This window comes from Thunnus albacares, chromosome 14, assembly GCF_914725855.1.
Source record: "Thunnus albacares chromosome 14, fThuAlb1.1, whole genome shotgun sequence".
Lineage (NCBI taxonomy): Eukaryota > Metazoa > Chordata > Actinopteri > Scombriformes > Scombridae > Thunnus > Thunnus albacares.
The window spans coordinates 14,801,204-14,827,029 of record NC_058119.1 but is presented as its reverse complement, the minus strand read 5'-3'; the positions used below and the strand labels follow the sequence as shown (position 1 = coordinate 14,827,029).

At 40.8% G+C, this 25,826-nt stretch overlaps 3 protein-coding genes across 3 annotated transcripts; 1 reads left to right on the top strand and 2 right to left on the bottom strand.

The window, feature by feature from the left end:
- Positions 1-1,018: 1,018 nt before the first annotated feature.
- Positions 1,019-5,058, bottom strand: nkx3.3 (NK3 homeobox 3). Its single transcript, XM_044371918.1, has 2 exons — positions 4,486-5,058; positions 1,019-3,792 (listed from the first exon to the last, which is right to left on the bottom strand). The coding sequence occupies exons 1-2, from the start codon at positions 4,772-4,774 to the stop codon at positions 3,272-3,274; spliced, it is 810 nt and encodes a 269-aa protein (XP_044227853.1). The 5' UTR covers positions 4,775-5,058; the 3' UTR covers positions 1,019-3,271.
- Positions 5,059-7,808: 2,750 nt separating this feature from the next.
- Positions 7,809-15,957, bottom strand: nkx2.3 (NK2 homeobox 3). The gene is made up of 2 exons (XM_044371981.1): positions 10,338-15,957; positions 7,809-9,103 (listed from the first exon to the last, which is right to left on the bottom strand). The coding sequence occupies exons 1-2, from the start codon at positions 10,720-10,722 to the stop codon at positions 8,460-8,462; spliced, it is 1,029 nt and encodes a 342-aa protein (XP_044227916.1). The 5' UTR covers positions 10,723-15,957; the 3' UTR covers positions 7,809-8,459.
- A 3,479-nt stretch (positions 15,958-19,436) lies between these two features.
- On the top strand, positions 19,437-25,800 carry got1 (glutamic-oxaloacetic transaminase 1, soluble). Its single transcript, XM_044373325.1, has 9 exons — positions 19,437-19,649; positions 21,388-21,569; positions 21,681-21,804; positions 22,105-22,217; positions 22,293-22,397; positions 22,553-22,703; positions 23,683-23,848; positions 23,942-24,084; positions 24,501-25,800. Exons 1-9 carry the CDS (start codon positions 19,541-19,543, stop codon positions 24,638-24,640), a joined length of 1,233 nt encoding a protein of 410 aa, XP_044229260.1. The 5' UTR covers positions 19,437-19,540; the 3' UTR covers positions 24,641-25,800.
- Positions 25,801-25,826: the final 26 nt, after the last annotated feature.

Here is a 25,826-nt window from a genome sequence, read left to right as displayed (position 1 = left end):
TAACATTGCTAATTACCAGACAACTCAAAGTAGATCTGTGTTTATGGGAATGTAGTTGTAGAACGTAGCAGGAAATGCGCAGATATTTGGTCATAAACAAATGTATTTTGACCCAATGATGATTCTAGATGAAGTGGGATCTCAAACTCATCCTAAGGAGGACATTATTTGACTGTAGCAAATTTTATCCAAAAGTTGTAGAGAGACAGTTTACTAAATTCAAAAAATGTCAACCTCATGGTGGCACCAAAGTGATTAGGATTCCTCCTCTGGGGACCACAAATGTCTATATGATATTTCATGGCAGTCCATCCAATGGTTGTTGAGATATTTCAGTCACATTGCCATTGCAAGAGCCAAACTGCTAACATGGCTTGAAGATTTTGAGCTTACTGTAGAATTGCCTCACAGTTTGTGCAAAGAGGAATGTTTACATGACTATGGCTCACTTTTGGTTTTACCTCCTAATAAAATAATTGTTTAAATAATCTGGTTGAAATGCTGGTTAGCTTTCTAACTTGTCTGATTGTCTTTCTCGCTCATGCGTGTTTCCCGTTTAGACTGTTGGCAAGATGTTGCTGTATTTCCAGATCTCAGTAATGACTTGATGAGTACAATGTCATCACCACTGGTAAAAAAATGGTGGCCAGAACTACAAAAATAAGACCCAAGTTGTAATAAACCTGAAGTGAAGACAAGGAAAGCTCTTTTAATGTCTAATGTTAAACCTCACTTAAGGATGAGCCTCATAGTCATCAAAAAATAATTCTGTGTTGTGTCACCTTTTCAGTGTCTCCAACTTCTCAATGGAAATTTACATCAATATGACGTCACAGACTGGGTGCAGGAAAAGAAAATCTTATCTAGTCACGGTAGACAGGAATGACTAAAGCAACTATTCACCAGCACAATGTGAATAATCAGAGCACACAGGACGTAGCATACCTCACAGCCACAACGCAACGCCATGACCTTTTCTGTTGCATAGTCTAAGTCCTGAATAGAAAATACAAATACACCCCGTGCAAATGAATTTAATTAGACTTAATGTTAATTAGACTTAACAGTTGGACATTCAAAAAGAGATGTTATTTCTCCTTCACAGAAACCTGCTGTGTGCACAATGCCAACCACTTACGATAACTTGAAGTGGTGTTTTGATACAAGAGATAAATGAGGTTTGGGCTGGTGCCAGAATACGGCACAAGGTGACTCTTTGTGCCAAAGCAGCTTGTTGTAGGAAAAGGGGAACTGAAGTACCTATTTTATATTACATTTCTTTGATGTTGCAGCCTCTTCGATGTTGTAATATTGTAATAACATTGGCTAAGATATTTGCTAGACAGAACACTACCTTGCTTTAGGCAAATACATGCCAACATTGTGTAAATAAGCACACAATTTATCTTGTCAAGTCACTGGACACGTTTGACAAATATATACATACATGTTGTATTTCTAGCCACATAAGGAACAGATCTTATCTGGTCATTACAGTAGAGCTCACGGTGCCCTCCCCAGCAGCCTGCAGGCCCCAGCCTTAAAACTTTGGAAGTTAACACCAACTTGCTGGTATAAGCACAATCAGTTAAGAACAAAACCAAACCATTAGTCATCTAATTTAGGAATAATGTTTTTACTTTCCTATGGAGTGTAGCTATTGTGCATATTCCTTTTGGATGAGGGTGTAGTCTTTTCTGTTAGGTATGATTAATGTGTGCTGTCTTGTGCTGCCCGGCTGGATGGTGCAACATCTCCACGGTCTATTGACCCTCTCTGACTCATGCAGCACACAGTAGAGCAGAGTAGGCCTATGGCGGACTTTTTTTACACACATACAAAACACACTTAAAAAAACATTCACCTACTGAATATCATTTGGCTGAGTCAGTACAATTTGACATATTCGTGTAGTGCTAAAGTAAACTTTAGTATTACAGTAAACTTTTTTTGTTGTCTGCATGTCTTTGTATGGATAGGAAACTAGATTGGCGTTACAGTACATATCCCTTTCTACACACACTTTTTAAAGACATCATAAAGTTTTATATTCATGCTATTTGTGCCAAAGTCAGAGCCCAGCCTGCCTCTTAATCTGTTGCTTTAGTGAAAAAAAAAACCCATCCAAGATACATAAACACACAAGACTCCTAAAGGTCCATAAACTCCATGTAAAGAATGTGTTCCTGCAGGTGTTATGCTGAGTTTCATGATCAATAAAAATGTCCCATAAGTAAAATAAATACCTACTAAAAATGTCAGAGTGCGGTCATGCGTCTCGCATGCTGAAATAAGCCACTTTCTCTGGTTGGGTTTGTATAAATTGTAGATTCCTTTCTGCTCAGTCTGGAATGGACTGTCTAAATGGACTGTTACTGGCAGTCATTAAGGAGGGAAAAAAGCGATGTATAGATCATCCTCTGGACTCTGCAGAAACCCAGTCCTGATCCCAGGAGCTGGCACTGGGATCTGGGATGGCCTGAACTAATACTGATTATAGGTTATATTTAAATAAAATTGGTAAATAAACAGCTGCATCATTTCAGATCCACTATGTTATTTTTTATAACATAAATATATAAGTTGGTCATTTGTGTTAGACTTTTTTTATTGTTAAATTGTGTGTAACTGTAGGATATTATTTAGACAAACCACTAAATGCTGCATTTAAACTATATTTGATCTTCTGTTTTGTTTTTTTTTTTTTTTTTTCAAATATCACGATATTTAACATTTTTGTCTTAAAACTGAGGAAAAAATATTAAGGTGAAAATTTGAACAGTAATGTTTTTTGAGCTCACAAAAGAAATTTAGACATTAAATTACTCTGTTGTTTTGAAAATAGTTTAAAAAAAACTAAAATACATATGAAATATATATTAGCACAGGCCTCGCATAACAGATTTGTATTATTTATTTCTTTTAATTTCCCTATTTATAACAACTTCCAAAATCTTTAAATTCAGCAAATCATTTGCATTTTATGAACCTTAAACTGCAGGTCAAGTTCTCATATTGTTTGACTTAAAAACAAACAAAAAAAAGGCTTAACTGTCTTATATGACAAACAAGAGCCATAAAGAGAAACTGTTATATTTTCTGAAAAACAACAACAATCTCAATCAGTTTTCGAGTATTCCGTACAGAAACGTCCCTTGAGGTGCACCATCGGAGAGCTGCTGACTTATAAAACAGTCACACACTTTGTATTTTTGGTGACACTTGTTGAAGTCATTTACTCTCCAAAGTTGCAGTAAGTTCAGAGAGCGCTTCAGAGCATTCCTCCATGGGACATACTACTCATGCTCCAGGGCTGGCAGCAGCAGTGCAGGTAGGGGTAGCACTGGTAGGCCTGGTACAGCGGTACAGTCATGGGGATGTGTACTCCATTCGCCTGCTGGTACTGCTTTTGATCGTCCCTCACCAGCACTTTGACTGCTACCTTCTTTGGTGAGCTGCACGCCGCCAACTCTGCAGCCATCTGGCGCCGTTTGGTTTTATATCTCCTGTTCTGAAACCAGATTTTCACCTGGGTCTCTGTGAGTTTCAGGGTCCCTGCCAGATCGGCCCGTTCAGGACCTGAGAGGTACCGCTGCGTGTTGAAGCGGCGCTCCAGCTCGTAGACTTGAGCGTGAGAGAAGGCCGCTCTGGAGCGCTTCTTGGTACCGGACCTAGACTGTCGCTCTTCTGGGGAGCAGCTGACCATCTCCCTGCTGTGATATCCCTCCTCATCCACCCCTTTATCCTGCAGTTTATCTCGCTGCACACAATGTGGTTGCTTGTCTGCACCATCTAGGAAAGACAACACGGATTTGCAATGACGATGATCACATTTAGCAAACTGTCATTCTCTCTCAAGAGGGTCAAAAAGTCACTACAGGAAGGTGCTGATGTTGGCCACTATGAGGCTTTTCTTTCTTATCCTGTCACACGGTTATGACAGTTGGGAGATACAACGAAATTGTATGAAAATGAAATTAGTTAATGTGAACATTTTTTACAAGCAACCCCCCCTCAGTAAAAACTCACAACACGACCTGGAGGATGGTTTTCCAGTGTATTTAGAGTCACACTTCACAACCACATTAACCTGGTACCTTTCTCTTGATTATTGAGCTATTTTTTTTATGGTATATCGGCCCTTAATGTATCTCTATGCAAAATGTAAGGCCTAAAGAAACACTCTCGAAGCACTCTCACCATGGGGGAAAACCCCTGGACATAGTGTTGACGATTATTAATAATTCATCATATTTTCTGCCGTCAGTTAAAATCATGTTTTATCTCAAAAAGATGGTAAAACCAAGAAAAGACAATTCATCATGTTTCCAATGTAAAATTTCAATTTTATTATTATTATTTTTTTTAATCTTGAGAATTAAAAGTAAGAAAATGCAATAAAACACGCAAACTTGTCTCTCCTGCTGCAGTCTAAACGCATCGAGTTTTTATTTCCTCACTGTTAAATAGAAGAAAATAGCCGACCTTCTCTGTGCTCAGTCTCCTCTCCTGTGGACTCTTCGCTGTAGGTATCACATTTGAGGTTCCCAACAGATACACTGAGTTCAGGAAAAGGTGTCTGAGGGTGGATGCGGTTCTCATCCACGTCTTGGTGAGACAAATCAGGGATTCTTGTACCTCCATGCCCGGTGTAGATGCTGCGCGTTGGCGCGCAGAGCTCCTCTGTACTCCAGGTGCCACCGGGTTTCCCCCGGTCACCGCGTCCTGTGGTGAGGATGTCTTTGATGGAGAAGGACGAAAAGCTTAATGTCATGATTAAAATAAGAGCACGGATGTTTCCTTACTCCCACATGTGGTTTATATGCAGGCATTAAGAGATCGGCCACCTGAAAGCAAAAGCCCGTACTGATTCTATCTTAACCGCCTCCGTTAATTGCTCTAATTTAATTGTGGTGAAGTAAGTCCGGTCTGCTAATGAACAGCTTATAGCAGGAGCTGTCAAGTCTATTACAATATTCTCAGCAGCAGCAGGAGTTCTAGTTAACCATTGATTGGCTGTTTCTCTGTCTGGTACCTCCTTCGTACCGCCCAGCTCCATGTCGGTCTCTGTGCCCTGCGCTCTAATTGAGGACGAGGAAGGCTGATTTTGCAGTTGAACTTCTTTAACTTAGGGGGTGTGATTTTTTTATCCACTTATGAGAGTAAAAAACGTTAATAGCGTTCTGCAGAGGCTGTTCAAGTATGTGCGCACGAGGAGAGGACTGTAAATACAGTAGACCTTATTGGCAAAATCAAAATGTAACATTTATATTAGACAATAGTTAGAGACTCAGAGTGGATGTTGTCAACCATTCCTGCAAAATGTAGCTCATATGTAATATGTTACATGACTTACATGTAAATTGCAGTAAGAAAACCTGATGCGTAAAGTTCCCTACGCGTGCGTAAAACGTGGCTAAATGCAAGCTTTCACTTGTGAATTGTGGTTTTAAATCCTTCCACATTGCTGCAGAACAAGAACGTTTAAATGAGTTATGACTCAATTTTTATAAAACTTTGTGTTTAACTCCCACTTCAGTTAATAAACTTGTTTCATCTCATCTTTGCAAAAATCAGACCTTTTATTCTTCATAATTGGGTATTTTAGCATTTTATCCACAAAATTGGTCATTTTTAGTTGTCACATTGTGAAGTGTTTAATGAGGGAGCCTCAGATTTTTGATTCCATGATGCCAATAATCCATAATACTTGTTTATAAGATTCATGACAGAAAAGTCACCGAACTGAGATTGTCAATAGATGTTTGATCCGTATGAAGGTTGCTGCTGAAACAGGTGAGTAGCGCCGCCGTGTGGTGATGATAAGTGATTTCCAAAGTTACAGGGGGTGCGTAAAAAGAAAAGATGCATGGCAACTCCTCCCCCCCCCCCCCCCCCCCCCACGCCTCTTCCTCTCTCTCTCGCGCACACACATTACACAATCAGCAGGCCTATTGAGGAGACGTGATGACAGATGCAGTGATCTGCCTCCTCTGTTATTTTGTTTTCTTCCTCTGACTAAACAGAGAAATCTCTCTCTGTTTGCCGCAGTGCGCAATTCAGCTCACGGGTGTCAAAACATGTCTGGATGGGAAACATTGAAGCGAACTTACATGTGTTCAAACCACGAAATGTCATCACCATAATAAAAAAATTTAACGTTTGAATTCAGCAAAACCATGAGAGGTTTTTCTTGCTAATATAAAATAGTGTTGATTATCATTTCTGAACGCAGCGTATCCTTCACTCACACACTCACTCATAGCTATAAGCACCTTTTATGCTTTATAATCCGCATCCAAATACACTCATAATTTCAATCTCCCTTTCCTTTGCTTGCTATTTTCCTCTGGATTAGTGGACTATATTCAAAGTGCATGTATCTTATCTAAAACTGGACACTCTGCAATTATAAATAATTTCTGTGTGTAGAAAATAATTTCTGTCTGTATTTCTTCTCTACATGATGGTTTGGATCATGCGGAAAAACGCACAAACGCTAGAAAAATATGTTTAAATCTTGTGATGCATGTGATGCATCAAGTGGCTTTCACAGTAAGGTTTATTTATATAGAGCAAAACTACAACTTTATCTCAGAGCTTATTTTTTTAGTGTACCACATCCACACCCTTTATCATTGGGCCATTCCAAACTGATTTTAAATTCTCCCAGAAGGCTATAGTCCTGACAAACACCTAATGACTGAGCCTTAATTTACTCCTGCTTCTCCACGCACTTTTCCCTCTCTATATTTGGGCCCTGGTTCTTTTGTGAGCTGCTTAGTGGTTGCCATTGGAGACTTTGTTTTGGGAAACTCCACGCCTCGCTCTGCGATGAGCCGAGCTGCTATCTTTGGAAGCAGGAGATAGCGATCGCAGCGCCTGTCAGGGCAGCCGTGGCCAGGCCGCGTCCTCAGGCATCGCCGCCCTGTCGCCAGCTCTATTTACACTAGTGACTCTGCAGCACTTAGGACTGACACCAGGTATGTCCTACCGGCAGTGCAGTAGCCAGGGGAAGTGGCCAGTGAGGCTATCAGAGGAGACAAACACTCTGTTTACGTTGTCATTCATCTCCTTTACATCTTAGTGTCTGCGTATTCGACCATGCCTGGGAGGTGAAGGTGTTTGTTTAACACTGTTACTAATTAATGGCGTGTGTGTGTGAATGAAAAAAAAGAGTAATTATTCTAGATTTATTGTCAATTCTTGCCAAACACATGGTGATGATTAATATTAGTATTATATAAGTAGCTTATCTTGTTTTAACTGGAGAACGATATATTTCAGCGTCAGGCATTAACAAAGATAAAATAAATCCAACTATATTTATTATCCAAAGCTTTGTGAGTTTATGTGCTCTGTGGGTCCTGAGGATGCGGCTGTCTGGTTAATGTCCATCTCTGAATCCTGACCGGACATTAGCTCGCCTCTACATTCTCACTGTTTCTGGTTCTTGTCTCAGACCAAGGTCTGCGACAAGCTTTCTCACAGGAAAAGAAAACGTTTGCCTGGCTTTAGAAACGACCTAAAGCTACGTATGCTTGAAAAATAAACCCAAGGCAATATTTATTTATTTATTTGAATTTCCAAATCCATATTCATATAATCTAAATGTTAAAACGTAATAACGCATCGGGAACGTCGCATTGGCATAAAGAAATGCATCATCACATATTTATATTCTGTGCTTTTTTTTCTCTATATGTTTTATTTATATATATTTTATATATCTTAATAAGCCTGTTATTAATAAAAGTGAATGAAAAAATCTGGCACACGCGCACACACACAAACACATACACGCACACATACACACCAAAGGACAACATAAAAAAAATTGTGCCATTATGTTTGTTGTATAATGTTAATTATCATCGTCATTTCGTTATGCGCATAAAAAACAGTCCTGGTAAACAAGCGTCCGTTTTAATCAGGTAATATACCACTCCATGTCACGCACTTTGTTTCATAGAAAAGGCTACTGGCCAAACACAAGTCACTCTGCATGTTAAAAAATGAAAAACAACATAATACTTTATAAAACTGCATGAGGAAGGCGATTGAATGGGTCCACTTGGATCAATAATTACTCTAATTCTGTAGGCTATTGATAAAAGCATGTGTTTGTTTTTATGGAAATGTTAATACATTACTTTTTGATCCTCAATATGCCAAATTACGCACAGTCTTATCGGAAACATTCAGTCCAACAATCAAATATCCAACAGCAGTTTTAATACGTTTTATAAACATTGAGGCTCAGAGAGGAAAAAAAAAAATCTGTATATGGTTTGTATCTCAGTCAACTGTAGCGGGTTAGAGTTTCCTTGAAGGCCCGCCTGGAAGCCATGTATTTTCTTTAGAGTTTTAAAATGTGCTTTCATTGCATTAGTTGACTTGAGTCCATTCAGCTATCCCAGAGAAGTCTCCTCTAGCTGTGATTGTGCGTAAAAACTGCGCTACCATGCCCGGATGCCCTGCAGAGTTCCTTGACAGGGTGTGACCACTGGTCCTTGGTGAGCCTGGCTTTGCGTCTGTGCTCCAAGATTCCCCAAATTCATGTTCATCAACGCATTTGCAGTGGTGTTACTGGGCGGCAGAGCAGGTAGACTAGAATAAGTACAAGAGTAAGTGTTAGTATACACCGAGTTGTTGTAGCTGTAGGCCGGATAGCCATTGTAGCTGTACGGGTTTGGAGCTCCGACTGTGTAAGAGGTGTTATAGTTTTGGGATCCAGTCAGACAAGGCCTCCCGTCCCGGACCAGCACCGGCACAGCCACCCTCCTGGGCGGCGGAGGTGGATGGTGGTGGTGATGGTGATGGCCTGCCATCTCCAGAGTCTTGTCCTGCCGCTGCCTCTTGCATTTGTACCTCCTGTTCTGGAACCAGATCTTGACCTGGGTGGAGGTGAGTTTCAGCGAGCTGGCCAGGTGCTCTCTCTCCGGGGCGGACAAGTAGCGCTGCTGCTTGAACCGCCGCTCCAGCTCGAACACCTGAGCCTGGGAGAAAAGGACGCGAGGTTTCCTCCTGGTCCTTTGCTGTTTATTAGCGGTCTTCTCCGAGTCTGCGTCCTCACACTCAGCCCGCAACGCACCGCAGCTCTCTGCATGGAGACGAAAGGGAAATATTTATAACTGCTAATTATGCATGATCCATTTTGGCAACATTTATCGCACAATCTACGATGTCCTTATCTACTAACACTGATATCTACATCAGATTATTTATTTCAGTCTTTGTCGTCTTAAAGGTTTGAGGGAAAACATTTTTTCTTTAGCAAATAATTTTGTGGCAGTTTTTTAAAAACTGAAAATTGTCCTGCATATGATTTAGATATTTTTTTTCATAGTATTAACCTTTAATTATTTAATCATTCTTCAAACATTACCAGAAAAAAATGAAAGTGCACTAGATAAGAAATTATCACGCCAGCTTTTTAAAATAATATCTGAATATGTGAGTATATACATCCAGATGTGTTAAAGTGATTACAAAGTATATTTAATTGAAAGTGAATTCGGAGGAAATTTTGATGAAATAGTTGTCAATAAGTGTAAGAAGGCTACAAGCTTCACACTGAGATTTCTCTGACGATTAAATGCGCATTCAGGGTAAATATGGGAAACTGTAAGACAAGTATAAAAAATACGTTTAGTTTTAGTAGTTTAGAATGTAATTTGGTTTTGTGACTTTAGCGGATTTTTAAAAGTAGATAAATCAGTACAGGTGTAAACAAGACTTAAATGCCTGCAAACTTTATGAACAGTAATTGAAATAGTTGGCGGTAAATGTATAGCCTGGAATAACACTTTGCTGTATTTTCATCAAATGTGCAAGGTGTGGCACTCCATATGTGTGTGTGTATATATATAGAAATATATTTTAATCTAAATTTTAGTGGTAGTATCATTCCAGAGCAAAAATGAAGCCAAAACGTATACATGTATTTATTTTATCCATAGAAAACAAAACAAAACAAAAAAATCCCACCATTGAGGACCTATAGTTCTATACTCTTATGTTATACAGTCTGTGCAGTTAATGATAATTTTATCGTAATTCATACATGAATCAACACGTGCTATATCGTATCTTCTCATATTTTTTCTCCAGAAATGTCGATTAAAGTTTGTTTGGAAAATTTGCCGTACATTTCCGCGAAACTGTCAGATTTTTCAGTGTTTAATGCGAGTATCATCTATAATCTGGGTCTCTGCTATTTTTTTTTTTTTTTTTTTTTTTTTTTTTTACAGCTATCAATAATAAATACAGCTACCATCATCACCATCCTCACTGACTTCTGAACGAACACCTTTATTATTAGACTGTGTACTCACTGGTGTCCTCCTGCTCGGTCTCCAGCCGGAGGTCTGCAGAGTGGCTCTGCGCCGGGTTGCTGAACATCTCCACCGGCAGACCAGACTCCGCCAGTCGGTCATGTACAGTCAGCGCGTTGAGGTACGACATCCTCTCCTCGTTCTCCGAGAGGCCGGAGCTGATGGGACTTGGACTGTCCCTGCCGGCCAGCATGCAGGAGGGCGGTGAATGGGAGCGAAACGATTTGTTTGGGAAAGGTCCCGGTTGTGAGAGCGCACCAGAGAGACCGAAGCAGGAGATAAACTGGAGCTGGTGTTGCTGAGATTGCTGCTGCAGCTCTAACTTCAGAATGTCCTTCACAGAAAAAGGCGTGGTGGAAGAAGTTATGACCGGACTGGGAAGCATTATTACCACCAACAGAGAGGTGACAGACAGTAAATGGTCAACAGGCCCAAAACTGGACCAGTTTGTCTTCGCCGCGCGCGTAAAAGAAATAAATACCCCGTGCGTAAGCGTGAAGAATGGTCGCGCACTGCTTGTTTTTCATGCAGATCGAGAGGGACTGGCTTTCTTTCAGCTGTGACATCCCTCTCCTTTGGCTGTGTGTTTACGGCTGGAGGGCAGAGAGAGAGAGAGAGAAAGAAAGAGAGAGAGCGAGCGAGAGGTCGATCCTGTTTGGTTGGCTGAATTCAGTTATCTAGAGAAAGAGCTGGGTCAGCCAAGATGCTGTCCTCTCCCTTTCAGTGACGTCCTGAAGCGGGGGAGGGATTGACAGAGCTCTCTCTCTCTCTCTCTCTCTCTCTCTCTCTCTCTCTGTCTCTCTCCCTCTCTCTCTCTCTCTGAGTCAGGAAGACCTATAGACCTAATTTATGAAATAATATCAACACCATCAACTCTTCTAAGACCGTTAAATGTGATAAAGATAAAGATTTGATCACACGAAATGTTGTTTTCCCAAAAGAAAACAACACCACCAAAAATGAAAATAGCACACGTGCCTTTTAATCTATATGATAAGAGAGTATAGCCTATATAGCATAAGCCTTAATATGGTTGGGCATCTAAGTAATTGGTTGAGTTTATCTAAACTTGAAAACCACTTATTATCTGTTGGATGGTCCCACGGCACCACAGCTCTTCCCATCATCACTACGGTGGTTTTTCAGATTAGGCATATCTTCGTTTCCTGTCTCGGCAATCCATGGATAAGATAATATGCCGCGACTGTGGGAAATGAGATAAAATTGGCAACCAAAAGAGGCATGAAGTATATATTTTAGGACCATGTCGTGTATTTATGTCTCCTTATTTTGAGAAAGTTGTAAGAGTTTTTTTTTTTTTTTTTAATTATTTCAAAAAATATAGCCATGATACTTTCCCTTGAAATTACGCCAGTATCTCCGAAAAAAACCCCCAACCTTGGATAAAATATTAAGACAGCTTGCTCAATGCAAAATATCTGTATCATATACGGTAATTAATGGGATACAGAAAAAGTCCTTTGAATCATTTGAGAGATTGAGTGTCGCCACAAAATAGTTTAATTCGATAAACTGCTGCAATAATAGTAATAATAATAACAATTATTATAATAATGTCACCTGCTTCAAAAAGATACGTTATGTTTAGTTTAGACAGAAAATGCCCTTAACGTTTGGCTCAAGTACGACTTGTTTGCAGATTCACAGTATTCCCAACAGGTTTGGTCATATTTAAGAGATACTTAACAAAAGAAAAATGTCTTAAATTTCTGCTTAATTTTACCTGAGTGTCAGAGGGCAAATATCCTGAAACGGGACACCTCTCTGCCGGTCGCCTATCAGTGGCCAAGTGCAGGCGCCAGGCTCCGAAGGCCCATTGCTCCTAAACTGTGTGGAAAGAAAAGGAGGTACGCCGACATAATCTCATCCGCTCACCATCAACAAGGCGCTGTTTAGATTAGGGCAGCGTCTTCCCCTCTTCTAAAGATCCATGTCTTTAAAACGGGCCATTTAAGTGGAGTGGAAAAGCACAGAAAGGAATTAGGTCTGCGGAGAAAATAGGCATGAGTGTATACAAGGATTTAACATTTCCAAATGTAGCCCCGTAAAAATAAAAGGAGATTTTGGATGGTCATTTGAGTTTGCGCCCTGCTGGGATACTGCTGAAAACATCTTACATTACAGTCCTCCTTAGAATTTACTTCTAAGGACAACCACTGGTTATTTTTGGGGCTGTTGAATGTGATTTTGCGCGTGTTAGGTGGAATTTATTGAAGGACTTTACTGGAATGTATTGACTCATAAATGCCCCCCAAAAGCAGTACATCGAGCCAGTGTATTTCCCAAATATTTACTCTGTCCTGTTTATTGAGTGCAATTATTCAAAGAGACAACCAAACAATATACGTTATATAATGGCAAAACAGAAACAAAGAACAAGAAAAGAAAATAAAGTAATTTAGATTAGTATGTGTTTAACTGCAAAGTGTTATTACAGTCTTTAAAGGCCACTAGCGGCCGTATTCATGAGAATTCAAAACGTCATGGGCCAGCGACTCCGGTTACGCACTAACGGCCTAATTAGCCATAACCCCAAAACACGCACGCGCGCTCATATGGCTGGCTCGACTCCTTAACTGACCATCATCATCAGTGGTCCTCGCGTGCCACCGCCAGCCCAAAAAGTGGCCAAGCAGAGAACCGTGTTTACGGAGCGGAAGAGTCTGTTTCCTGCCTGTAACAAAACCCAGACTCCCCGAGAGTGTCAAGGAGCTGCTCGGTGATGAATGCGACTCTCCAATACATCATCTTAATTTCAGAATCATCTCGATAAGCTGGGTAAGGTCAGACATACGGAGAGGTCAGCACGGATAGTCTGCAGAACACAGAACAAGATAAATACAAAGAGTTTAATTTGTTGGATATTGATACTATCCACATATTCACGTTTCAATCATCCTCTTAATTCACTCTCTGGTGAGTTCTTTAAAACTGGTGGCTTGCCAGGCAGTGCTGAACAAGTTTCTTCTTGTTCTCCCTCTTCTCTCCATATCTCTGGCAGGCAAACCTGTTGAAGCAGTGTCTTCTGCAGTGCAGAGTGGCAGGTGTATATTCATATCAGAGGTTTGCAAACCCAGAAAAACCAATCCACTTTGGGGATGTAGGCTTGAATGTTCTCTAAAGACAGCAGATCCCTGAACACAGTATGGAAGTTTGATGACCTGGTAATGACTGTAATTATCTTTCCCCTGTGGTCTGCATGTAAACCCGAGAGGCGAGTGGTATCTGATGGTTTTACCGCAGTGGTAAACTCTGCGTAAAGAAAGCATCAACACCTCACAGTGTCTGTGGGTGCACTGTACAGGCCTCATGCATGTGTGTGTATTGAAAGAAAGGATGTCTGTTATTATGACTTGACAGAGCTTTGTAGAGGAGCACTTAACATCTTTCTACAAAGGAGCTGGTTGTTTACAGGTGTTACTATAACAGCCTAGATGTGTGATGAGGAACTGAAGTATGACTGTCCATTTGTCTTAGCCAATAACAACACTAGATTGTGGCATCAGGATTAGGAAAATAGATTAGCTTAAGTGTGTCCGCATGATTTGTTTTCCATGTTGTGTGCGAGTCCAAGATTGGGTGTGATAGCTTTTCTCCGGCATGTTGCAATGTGGAAGTGATGAGGGGAAAATTAGACCTTGAAAATATAGAGAAGAGAGCAGAATTATACGCAGACTGTATGCATGCCTCATGTGGCTCATAATGTGCTTTCCTTTTCCCCTTTTATTTCATGGTCATCAGTAATAATGGCAAAGGACCAAACTGTTGTGTTGTCACTAATGGCTATGTTCTGGGTCCCGGAAGGTGAGTCTTATCAGCAGCCCATGTGATGGTGTCAGTAGCCAGGACCTAGACTGTGCTATTGTACCCCTGCCTGGGCCCGAGTGACGGATGACAGCGCCTTCTCACTGGAGGAAATGAGGAGGCCAGAGGCGAGCCTGGGGCCAGATTTTTAGCAAAACCCTGTTCTCTCCCGCTCACCTTTGGCTCTGAAAGTGCCAAATATTCCACTAGGTGATAGGTAACTTGTATGGTGCAGCAGTTCCTCAGGGCTCACCAGGTTAGAAAAAGATATCCAAGTTAGGTAGTTTGTTTGAAACACTGTGAGCGTTTGAGAAACCCCTGATCTGTGTATCAGCATGGGCCATGAGGGCCATGAGAGGAGGAAGTGAGGTCAGGTCCGTCTGGGTCCCCTGCCCTTTGCCCTCGCTTGGGTCTCATAAATTAGCCTGCTGTAATTCTCTTTCAGACAGCCTTGCCCCAGCAGGTGTGTGTTTGTATATATAAGTGCTAAAAGAGGGATGTAAGGGCTGTGATGTCTGTGATCTACGGTGTTGGGAATGTAGTTTGGGAGGAAACATGCAACCTAAATATGCTTATCCTCTCCGCTGCCACACAGGCCATGTAGATAAAGACGCTGCAGGGAAAACGGATTCTCACTGAATAGGATGCGTGGGCCTTTAGTACTCTCATTAGCTGCTTGTATGCTCTGTCGTACTTGGCCAGTGCTGGGTAAAATCATTTTAAAAATATCAAGAGGTTGGATCAAGTTCAGCTTGCTACTGGAGGGATGTTCTCTTGCTTGCTCACGGCTGTAATGGCTCTCCTGGGAGAGACAATGTTGCTGTGAAATAAAAGCATGCATGTATCCTGGCTTCATGAGGTAAACATCCTTGTGAGAAAATGCTGCCGTCTCTATAGCAACCAGAGTGGTATCTTTATCACAGTGACAGCTTGTTTTGGCAAAGCTCTGACTCCCAACGTATAAAGTTCAATTTTTGTAAATAATTACTATTAGAAATACCAAGCAATATTGTTCCAGTGTGCTTTATCTCCGCTAATACGCATTACCAAGTTCAAGCTGCATGCTATCATAACGAACAAGGAGACTGTCCTTCAACTGAAGGACTTTGGTTCAAGCTCCAGTGTTTGCAGGCATCCGCCCTCCTGAATCCCTGGTTTGTAGCTGACCCTGAACTCTGACCTCTCTGTAGATGGCAGGGTGCAAAAAGTTAATATCCTTATTAGCATTGATCAAATATTACATCATTACACATCCCAGTACATGCAGTCAGGGTTCTTGTGACCTCTCTCTCTTTTTTTCTTCATAGCAGTTCGCTTTAACTATTTATGCAGACAAAAATGAGCAGTGAGGGTGAAAATTCAGTCATGAGTCTTCCACTTCCTGTCTTTGTTTCTTAGCATGCATATTTGTGTAAAGCTGAGGTCTAGAGAGGCTGAGCTGGCCAAAAGACAACATCAATCAATTAGAATAGCATACTGTAGACCTTGTGTTTGAGGTTCCACCCATTTCAGCCTTGCAGGGTAAAGGCCAGATCAGAGCGAAGCCGTGAGTGACAAGCATATTAGCAGACCTTTATAGATATTACAATACTTGCCAAAAGTCAAAACTTGGATCAAATATACGGACAGTATCCATTTATACATAAAATACATTAAAATTTTGTACTTTTATTTAGAAACAAGCAATGTAAATTTAAAGGATTAGTTCAACATTTTAGGAATTACAATTATTTGCCATTATTTAGGTGAGATGACTGATACCAACCTTCTCATCTAACTGCCGGCAAAAAGAAAACAGCTGTATTTCCTAAAATGTTTCCCAAAATTACTCTAAGTTCATTTAATTTTGTGTGAGTAGCATGTATGACTATGTATGTATGTATGTATGTATGTATGTATGTATGTATGTATGTATTAACACACTAGTTTAACTGTGGAAACAATGTGGTTGCCAGTGTGGGATTCCTGTATTTGCACTTCAAAAATATAGATAGCCAAGGGTGTGTTAGCGATGGGATGTCTGAGAATTTGCATTTTCCAGAGTAATTATTGTATTATCTGAAAAATTAAATTTGAATTTCATTTGAATACACTAATCCAAGCAGCTTCTGTTCAATCAAACGGTTTTCTTTGATCGTAGAGGTATTAATAGTTGGATCCGGTATTCTTGGTCCTTTGTCGGGTGCACAATGTGAGCGTGTTTGCATGCACAATATCTTATGATCATTACTGCAAGAAAAAAAAAACAAAACACAGATTGTCACAATATCAAACGGAGCACACAAAGGCGCACATACACAAACTTGCGCAGACCTACACACAAACACACTTGTTGGAATGTAGTCAGGCACACAGAGCACTGATGTCTGTTACTGCATGCATGCTCCATCAGTCATTGGACTACACAGGGAGCAACAGGGAGGTCCTGCGCTCCGTGTTGTTGCTGTGTCTAGTCCCTTGTTAGAGAATTGATGACACTGTCTTTGGAAAACAAACAAGGCGGGGAGCTAAAAAGGTGGTCACTCACCACAGCTCCCTGACCCAGAGACACAGAGGCCATCGCTACATGTGTGCAACGCTGCAACGTCCCCCTTGGAATGTGCTGCAGTATATGTGCACACACACTCCTGTTTGTGTTTCTGTGATACCGCCGCTGGAATGTGTCTGTCTTGTGCCTGAATGTGTGCCTTTGTGTGTTTTAGTGTCAGCGTACCACAGGAGCAGTGATAACCTGCATGCAAAATGAAAACACTGTGATAAAAGAAACCTTGTTGGCACTACTCTTTTTTTGTCATATTTGCATTACACAGGTAGATGCCAAAATAAATGTTCCACATATCACTGTCAGGGAAATGCAGAGACATTGCCTGTGAATGTTTGGCTGACTAACGCATTGATCTGGATGTGACACACTCTCCCTATGGGCACTGTCTTGCCAGCGGCTACTCCTGTCACTCCTTGCTCTGACTCACACTTCACATCACAGCCCACACCGTGGCCCCGGGGCCTCCCTAGTACGTACACACCAAACCCTGCCCTGGGCCCCCAAGCCTTGTTCTGGGAGCTCAAATCCCATAATTGCAGGGCTGACAGTGATAGCTAACATACGAGACACCCTCACCTGGTCGGAAAGAATGAAAACATCTACTGTCAAAGTGAAGCGAGGAGATGACTGGGGGTGGTACCAGGTATGGGGAAAGTGAGTAACATCTGGGACGAAACAGAAGGGGAAAAGAATAACTCAATGTTCTGTGATAGCTATCAGGAATAACTGAACCACTTTCTAGTAAAGTATAATTTATGAGGGGTTTATAGGGCGTAACTGATGATTTAATGTTGATAACTTATTGTAATGGTTTTTGGATGATTTATAACCTATGATTAAGTAAGAAAACTTTGGGGCTGCCAGGTTGTGAAGAACACCTTACTTGCTTTGTCTTTTCAGGTTGCTCTGTAATTTATCAGGAAGATAACAGTGACTTGTTAGACCACTTTCACCTTCTGGAAAAGAGCTGCAAATCAGTTCACTTGTTTTACTTGTCAATATTTACAACTCCTGATTTACCAGCCAGATTTATATTTTTGCAGCCTAACCCAAAAAGTTATCCTTATTAATAATTAATATTATAAGACAGTTCTCTTACACATTAATTCATGCATTTACTTATTTTACATTTTAACATGTAGAACTGCAGATTTAGCCATACAGATTTCCTGCAACCTCAAATGTGTCCTTACAAATGCTGTATTACTGAGCAAAATAGCATTAATTAATGGTTCATTAACCATTAATAAAGCAAATTATAAACTCCTATAAAGCATGCCTTATCAGAAAGTCATACTGGCTTAATGTGTTAAGCATCATCAGTGAGTTTAACTACACAAACTAGGTTGGACCATATAGTAGCCCCTCCATCGACAGTAACATTAAGAGCAAGCAAAGACTTATGAATTATGACTTTTTTCTATAAAGCATTGATAATAATTTATTAACCATTAATAAACCAATCAGTGATACAGTAGAATAACTATGAAGAACTTTTACTTATGTAAAAGTAGTGATACTATAGTGTGAGTATTATTTTATTATAAGTAAAAGTCCTCCATTCAAACCTTTACTTACATTTACAAAAGTATGGAAGTGTCGGCAGCAAAATGTTCTTTGAAGTATCAAAGTGCTTGTTATGCAGACCTGCCTCGTTCAGAGTATTATATTATTTTGTTATTGTTATATTATATTAGAGGATTATTATCATTACTGAAGCATAAACATGTGAGCACCATTTTAATGCCGTAGCAGGTAGATGTGAGGCTAATTTTAGCTATTTTACAGTATAAATGGTTCCAGAGTTCAATCTATAACTATGCATCACATTTTTCTGATCATATATTTTGTGTGTAAAATCCTAATCTAACTTTTAACTACAGTATGGCTTCTACTAAGTTATGCTTTATTTGAACATGTGACTGGCTCAATGTATTCCATTATTACTGAGATTAACTAGGTTGGACAATCCAGCAACTTCATTTGTACCAGACAGACAGTCCTACCTCTAGTGTGGCTGAAAAACTTTCCAACAAAGTGAAGCTCCTGGTAGAGGGGAGCAGGCTTGGAGTGGCTTTCATTTATCATCCACTTCAGCTCCTGCAGACAGCTGCGGGGAGAGCACAGAGGAGCCGGCGTGTTTACACCATAGCTCAGCCGAGGCCCTCAGGACAGAACAGATGAAGATCCCTGCACACACTCATTTACACAGCCTTACATGCACTTACTCAGTGTCGAGCCTGAGCGTAATAGCTGTCTATTCAGTTAGAGTTCAAATTGACATTTATGATGGGATGTATGGCCTCCCATCTGAAACAGTGCTTGCACTGATGAGGATTAAGCAACGTGAGACTGAGCTATTGCCTGTGAGCCATTTGCCCTTTATATGAGTTATTTTTATCTATAAATAGAAGACAAAACACTGTGCAGAGCAAATCCCACCACCAGTGGATATGATCAGTGGCTAGTAAAGGGATCCTAATATAATCTTTTACTGGGTTGTGGCACCATCTTGTGGCTAAATCCTGTATTGCAGTGCAATTATGAACCACCCCCTTACATCAACGCCAGACATTTGTTGTGACATTTGTCAGTTATCCTGCAGAGGTATTCATTGGTCAACACCCTCTATGCCTGTGTTTTCCTGAACTTTAACCTAACCGGGATCACTGCCGGGATTGGCTTGGCACACACAGCTACATTTCTATTGGTAAATCCGCTCACGCCTCCTCTACATTCCCCAAATCCAAGTTGAAGGTGAAAGTCCTCTTTCCTCCCGTTAACTGTCCCGTTAACTGCTTGTCGCTCGTTGTCGCTACAAACTGCTGCAACTATGTCGGTGTTTGCTGAAGTTCCCCAAGCAGCTCCCGTGGCTGTCTTTAAGCTGACCCAGGATTTCAATAACGACGAATTTCCCAAGAAGGTGAACCTCGGCGTGGGAGGTAAGTTTTGAAGTCTGAACGTCATTTAACTCCGCGTTAGCCATGGTAACGGTATCCCAGAGCAACCAGTCAGTCTGAGTGCTAGCTACCAGAGCTAGCTTGAAGATTTTAGCTGCAGCCGGTGTTACGACGAATTCCGAGACCCGTACTATTATGTGACCTTATTAGGAATTTAACCTATTTTATAATTAACATGGTATTATGATGGTGGTCACATATTGTATTTTGATAGCAGATGCTAAATATGGTGATTTCATAGTATGCAGATAGGGACACAAATTTTGATAGCCGTTAACCCAAAATTGTGACCCCATAATATTCAGAGAGGGTAATAAATTTTGATGTCTGTTAACATAATTTTTTAACACATAGTATATAGATGCGGTCAAATAATTGGTGACTGGCAGCAGAAACTTATGGCCAATAGCGAGCGTCACAGAATCTGACGGGTCACAGATTTCGTTGTAACACCTGTAACACAGACAGAAGCATTATTTACTGTGGAAATAGACTACCAGGGTATCAAAATGTCTTGTTTGGTGTAACGTTACAGCCGTTCATTTATTGTTTACTTTCTGAATAATCTGGAGATTGTGAAGATGACGTTTAATATATTTAGAAATGATAGAACCTCACTATCTGCAGAGGTCATACACAGTAGTAACTGGTCGATTTCTCTGACCATGTTATTTGCTGACATGTCATTCCACACTACTGATTGCAGCTTTGTTGATAATATATCATTGTTATGCAACAGTGTACCACTGCCAGTGAAACAATATCTGCCCCTGTCATCTTTGGTTTCGTCTTTCTCTCTCACTTGCTGCAACTCTGCATAATAACCTCTCACTCTGAGGACAAGGGAGATGATTGGATTACTTCACCCTCTTGTTACAAGAACAAGCCATTCTTAGGAGTTTAAATATGCAAGCAAATGGCACATTTTAGTCCTCAGTACAACAGTTTTCAGTGGTAATCTTATTAAAAGTAGTAATCCTTGCTGCTTACATTGCAAAGGACCAGTGTGAGAAAGATTGCTCGGCTCTGCTGTGGCAGGACGAGGCTACCTGAGTCCCATGATTAGTACTTGACTGAGGCCTCATAATCCCCTTCTCTCTGCAAGATACACAGCGCCGCAGATGGCCATCAGATACTGAGCAGCTGGCAAATGTAGGCCACACAATGTCTACTGCTACATCTGTTAAATTTCACATGAACTTGAGATTGATGATTTGTTTTGTAGAGGATCTGTAGCTTCAAGCCCATGGAAGAAATAGAAATACTCATGTTGGATTATATTTAGCCTGGGGCATGGTAGTGAGTTGGAAAGCAAAGTTGATTGTCTCTGCTCTGAGGGTGAAAGGGCTTTTGTATACTTTAGTCCTTATCAGGAACACACAACATATGAAAGTACATGTCTGTTACATTATCTTTGAAGTGATACTTTGAGGGTTGGTTTTGCATTCCTGTGATTTTACCAAGGTCCTCATGCATCCATCATGAATAGTTATTTCGATGTGAATATTGATATTATCATAAATATTACACATGTACCTGACTATGTGCCTCTAAGGCCATTTTTTAAATGATCATTGGTTTATAAACTCCACCTACTTTGCTAATGTGGCTACTGGCTTAAAACTGATACTTGATGATATCAAAAATCAACAGCCAGTTACCTTCACTCTTCTTTTAACACTTTTGTATAATATTTGTTTTCTTAAATTGTCCTGATCAGCCTACCGGACAGATGAAGGCCAACCATGGGTTTTACCAGTGGTGAAAAAGGTGGAAAAGATCATTGTGCACGATGACAGGCTGAACCATGAGTACCTGCCCATCCTGGGCCTGCCTGATTTCAGATCCTCGGCCTCCAAGATCGCACTGGGAGACGACAGCCCTGCCATCCAGGAGAACAGGGTGTGTACGGATAACAGAAGAACTGGGTTGGTGCAGTAGTGTAGTGCTATACTATGTTTCAGCTTTGATTTATTTACATTTAGAATAACTTTCTGTCTCTGTCATTGTCAGGTGGGAGCCGTTCAGTGTCTAGGTGGCACAGGTGCTCTGAAGATGGGGGCAGAGTTCCTCAGACGTTTCTACAACGGAACCAACAACACCAAGACGCCTGTCTATGTGTCCGCACCTACCTGGGGTACACACACACACACACACACACACACACACACAAAGTTAAAATGAACATGCTGGTTAGAAATTGCCTCCTCATTTAAGGACTTTGATCTTTGGAACCTTTCCAGATAAGTCTTAAAGAGTTAGGGTGTCAGTAGAGTGTTCAGTTAATACATGTACTGTATGTGACTGTTACATCTTATCAGAAATATTCTTTTGTTATCTTTTGTTAGGATATGAGCAGTAATAAAGCAGTATTCACCTGTGTGTCCAGAGGAAATATAAACAATAAAATAAGCACACTGGTATCTGTTTGTTCCAGAAAATCACAATGCTGTATTTGCCAATGCGGGCTTTGAGGATGTCCGTCCATACAAGTACTGGGATGCACAGAAGAGGGGCCTTGATTTGGCTGGTTTCCTTGGTGACTTGGAGGTAAGCAGTGTGCGATACAGACTCTAGTTAATTGTAAACGACTTAATTTACAATACCGCTTCTTCTTTCCCCCAGAGTTGTCCAGAGCACTCCATCTTTGTCCTGCATGCCTGTGCCCATAATCCAACTGGCACAGACCCCACACAGGAGCAATGGAAGAAGATTGCTGAAGTTATGATGGTACTGTAAACATACATTCACACAGAGACACGATGTCTGTACTTTTGTTTCAACCACAAGAAAGAGGCGTCAGTTTAAACAGGGACATGTTTTGCATACTTAATGTTTATCGCAGTGTGGTGATTGTTTGATCTTTTTATCCTGTTCTTTGCCAGAGGAGGAAGCTGTTTGTGTTCTTTGACTCGGCTTATCAGGGATTCGCCTCAGGCAGTCTGGAGAAAGATGCCTGGGCGGTCCGCTACTTCGTCTCCATGGGCTTTGAGATGTTCTGTGCTCAGTCGTTCTCCAAGAACTTTGGCCTCTACAGTGAGTGACCCCTGGGTGCACTAACGCACTCACTTACATGGATCGTAGTACCAGACCGATAAATAATAATAGGCTGGGCAAATATTACCAGCCAATATCCAGTTGCTGTACAAGAGAGTGACTAATTGTCCAGAGCAAAATTCATTTTTTATATTAATCACAGTGACAAAATGCTTTATATGGCCACATTTGAACATTAAGTAAAGGATAAGCATCATCCTTAGAGTCTTGTTAAGTGCAGTGAAAAGCTCACCAAGCTAGTGATTAATTATTTAAATGGTTGAGCTTGGATTGCAGTGCAACTACAATATATATTTAGCAAAGCAAGTTTCAACCAGATGCACATGTTCTTGCTGAATAGGTGAAAGGAAATCAGAATCTGGTTTACTTGGATATTTGAAAACATGATTAACTGTATGCTCAATATAGCATATAGTTGAAACTGTGCTACCATGAAAAAATAAAAACATGTACACTTGTAATTCACTCACAAACTTACTCACATTCAGCAGATTCTCAACAGGAGACAGCGGTTTAGTCATTGTCAGGGTTGTTCTACACATGCAAACTTGTGCCATCCGTGGGGAAGAAAAGTAATAGTATCAGCAAAAAAAAGAAGTATCAGGAGTGCTGCTGGTGTCCCTCGAACCACTGGTGCTCATGGAAGGGAATAATATTCAAAAAGAGCGGAAGAATTATGACCAAAAAAATGGCATAAAAAATCCAGGTCCAGGCACTCAAAGTAGGTTTGAAAAATAAAAGGCCTTTATTTCAGTGGGTTAGAGTCATTAAAAACAAACCAACGCGTCTCGGCTTGCGCCTTCTTCAGGGTGTTTCAAACCTGCCTTGAGTGTCTGGACCTAATGGTAGCAGCAGTTTAGACCTGCAGTCGATGCAGATATGTCAATTATGCCACCTGCAGGAAAAAGAGCAACAGCGGCAATATCGTTTCACATGTGACATGTGTTTGTCCCATCAGATGAACGTGTGGGCAACCTGACCGTTGTGGCTCGTGATGCAGACAACCTGAAGCGAATTCTGTCCCAGATGGAGAAGATTGTCAGGACGACCTGGTCCAACCCACCATCACAGGGAGCTCGCATTGTCGCCGTCACCCTTAACTCACCTGAGCTCTTTGCTGAATGGTCAGCATTCAAAGCACTATGTAAAGTGTATCAGTCATCAAAATAATGTATGTACTAATGTAGAGTCACTCTTTTCTATTTCTTTGACTTCAGGAAGGCAAACGTGAAGACCATGGCTGACAGGGTCTTGTTGATGAGGGCTCAGCTGAAAGCTAAGCTGCAGGCTCAGGGGACACCGGGGACCTGGGACCACATCACAGAGCAGATTGGCATGTTCAGCTTCACAGGCCTCAACAGTAAGTGCACAGACCATGCACAGAAAGCACACATGTACTGTCGCATTAATTACCACACACACACACACACACACACACACACACACACACACACACACACACACACAGAAATGATTATATTTAGCACCATAAGTTGCTACAGTTACACAAAAATTCATGACTTAACTGCATCTCTTGGGGGGGAAAATATTCTGGTGTCTGTAAACATTGTTTGACTTCTCATGGAAGTTAAAATGTTTTCAGAAACTTACAAATGTGCTATAATGTCATGACTCAAATATACACATCCTAGACTAAACACATAAAGATGTAGCAACCAATCTTGGATGTATCTAGTTACTGCAGGAATTTAAACATTTGTTCATAATATTACACATACTGATTAATTAAACCTGATTCTGTTTTATTTATTGCAGCCAAACAAGTGGAATATATGGTGAAGGAGAAACACATCTACTTAATGGCCAGTGGTCGTATCAACATGTGCGGTTTGACCACCAAGAACATCGACTACGTTGCCGAGTCCATTCATGAGGCTGTCACTAAGGTCCAGTAGAAGACTGCACTATATCCACAGTTCCTCCTGCCCAGCCCTGAGCCACCCTGATCCCAGGGACAGTGTTTGTATCCAACAGAGTTTCTGGGGCAAACACTCTTAAGCCCCCTGGCCCCATTTCCCCTGCTTTGAGTGTTTGTGCTAAGCTAGGCTAAACACATTCTGGACCTGTTTCTCTAATGAACGCACAAGACTAGTGTAGATATTCATCTTCTCACCTAACCACCATAAGACAGCAAATTCATTTCCCAAAATATGGGAATTATTCCCTTAAGTAATTGTTTATAATTTGTCTCTGTTTTTTCTGTGTTGGTCTCTTACTTGTAGTGTGTACTTAAGAGTATGACATCACTTATTTTTTAAATGTCACGTACTATTAGTTTGCTGTTGTGTGTCATTACTCGGACCTTTGAGAGGGTTAAGTATGTCTGTGACTGTGTTACAATTACCTCAGCAGTGCTGACTCTGTGATCCTCCACTGTTATTATTCATCCATTCCAAGTGTTGATGACACATTTCCAATTTTAATTAGCCTGCAGTAATTAGCATGTTATGATTAACAGTTTGAAAAATAGAATTTGCATTTACCATGACCAAATTCATTGTATGTACCTTTATTTAGTGTACGCTGTCGTATTAAAGGGTGAAGAACCACCTCTATCATGAATTAAGTAGTAGTATTACATCATTTTCTTGATGCAATGTAAAACAGAGTGTTCTCAGGAAGATATTTTTAACTTGAACTATGTAATTTATTAATGATAATGTCTTCTGCCCATGGGGGTTATATTAATTACCTCACTTTTAATCTCTATTTGTGGACTGTTTTTCATTCTGTGAGCACAAACGCTGCTCAACTGTTCTCACAGCTTCCGTGACTCAAGAGCAACCTCAGTCTTTTCTGCTGCCAGACTAATGTTCTGGTACTTCTGGTTCTGTCCGGCACCTGCCAAGTTAATGTTGAGTTTGCACAGTGATTGTCTGTTCGAAGCACTTGCGCACTATTATGCAAGACACTCATGTCAGTGGCACAAACACACTAATGATCAACCAGTTGGCTATCATATCACTGCTCACAGCAATAAAGCAGTCTTACTGTGCAGCAAATGAATGCAAGCCGATGAGATGAATGAACTACTCTAATAAATGACTATAAATAGTATGTTTGTACAGTTGTCATTCATGC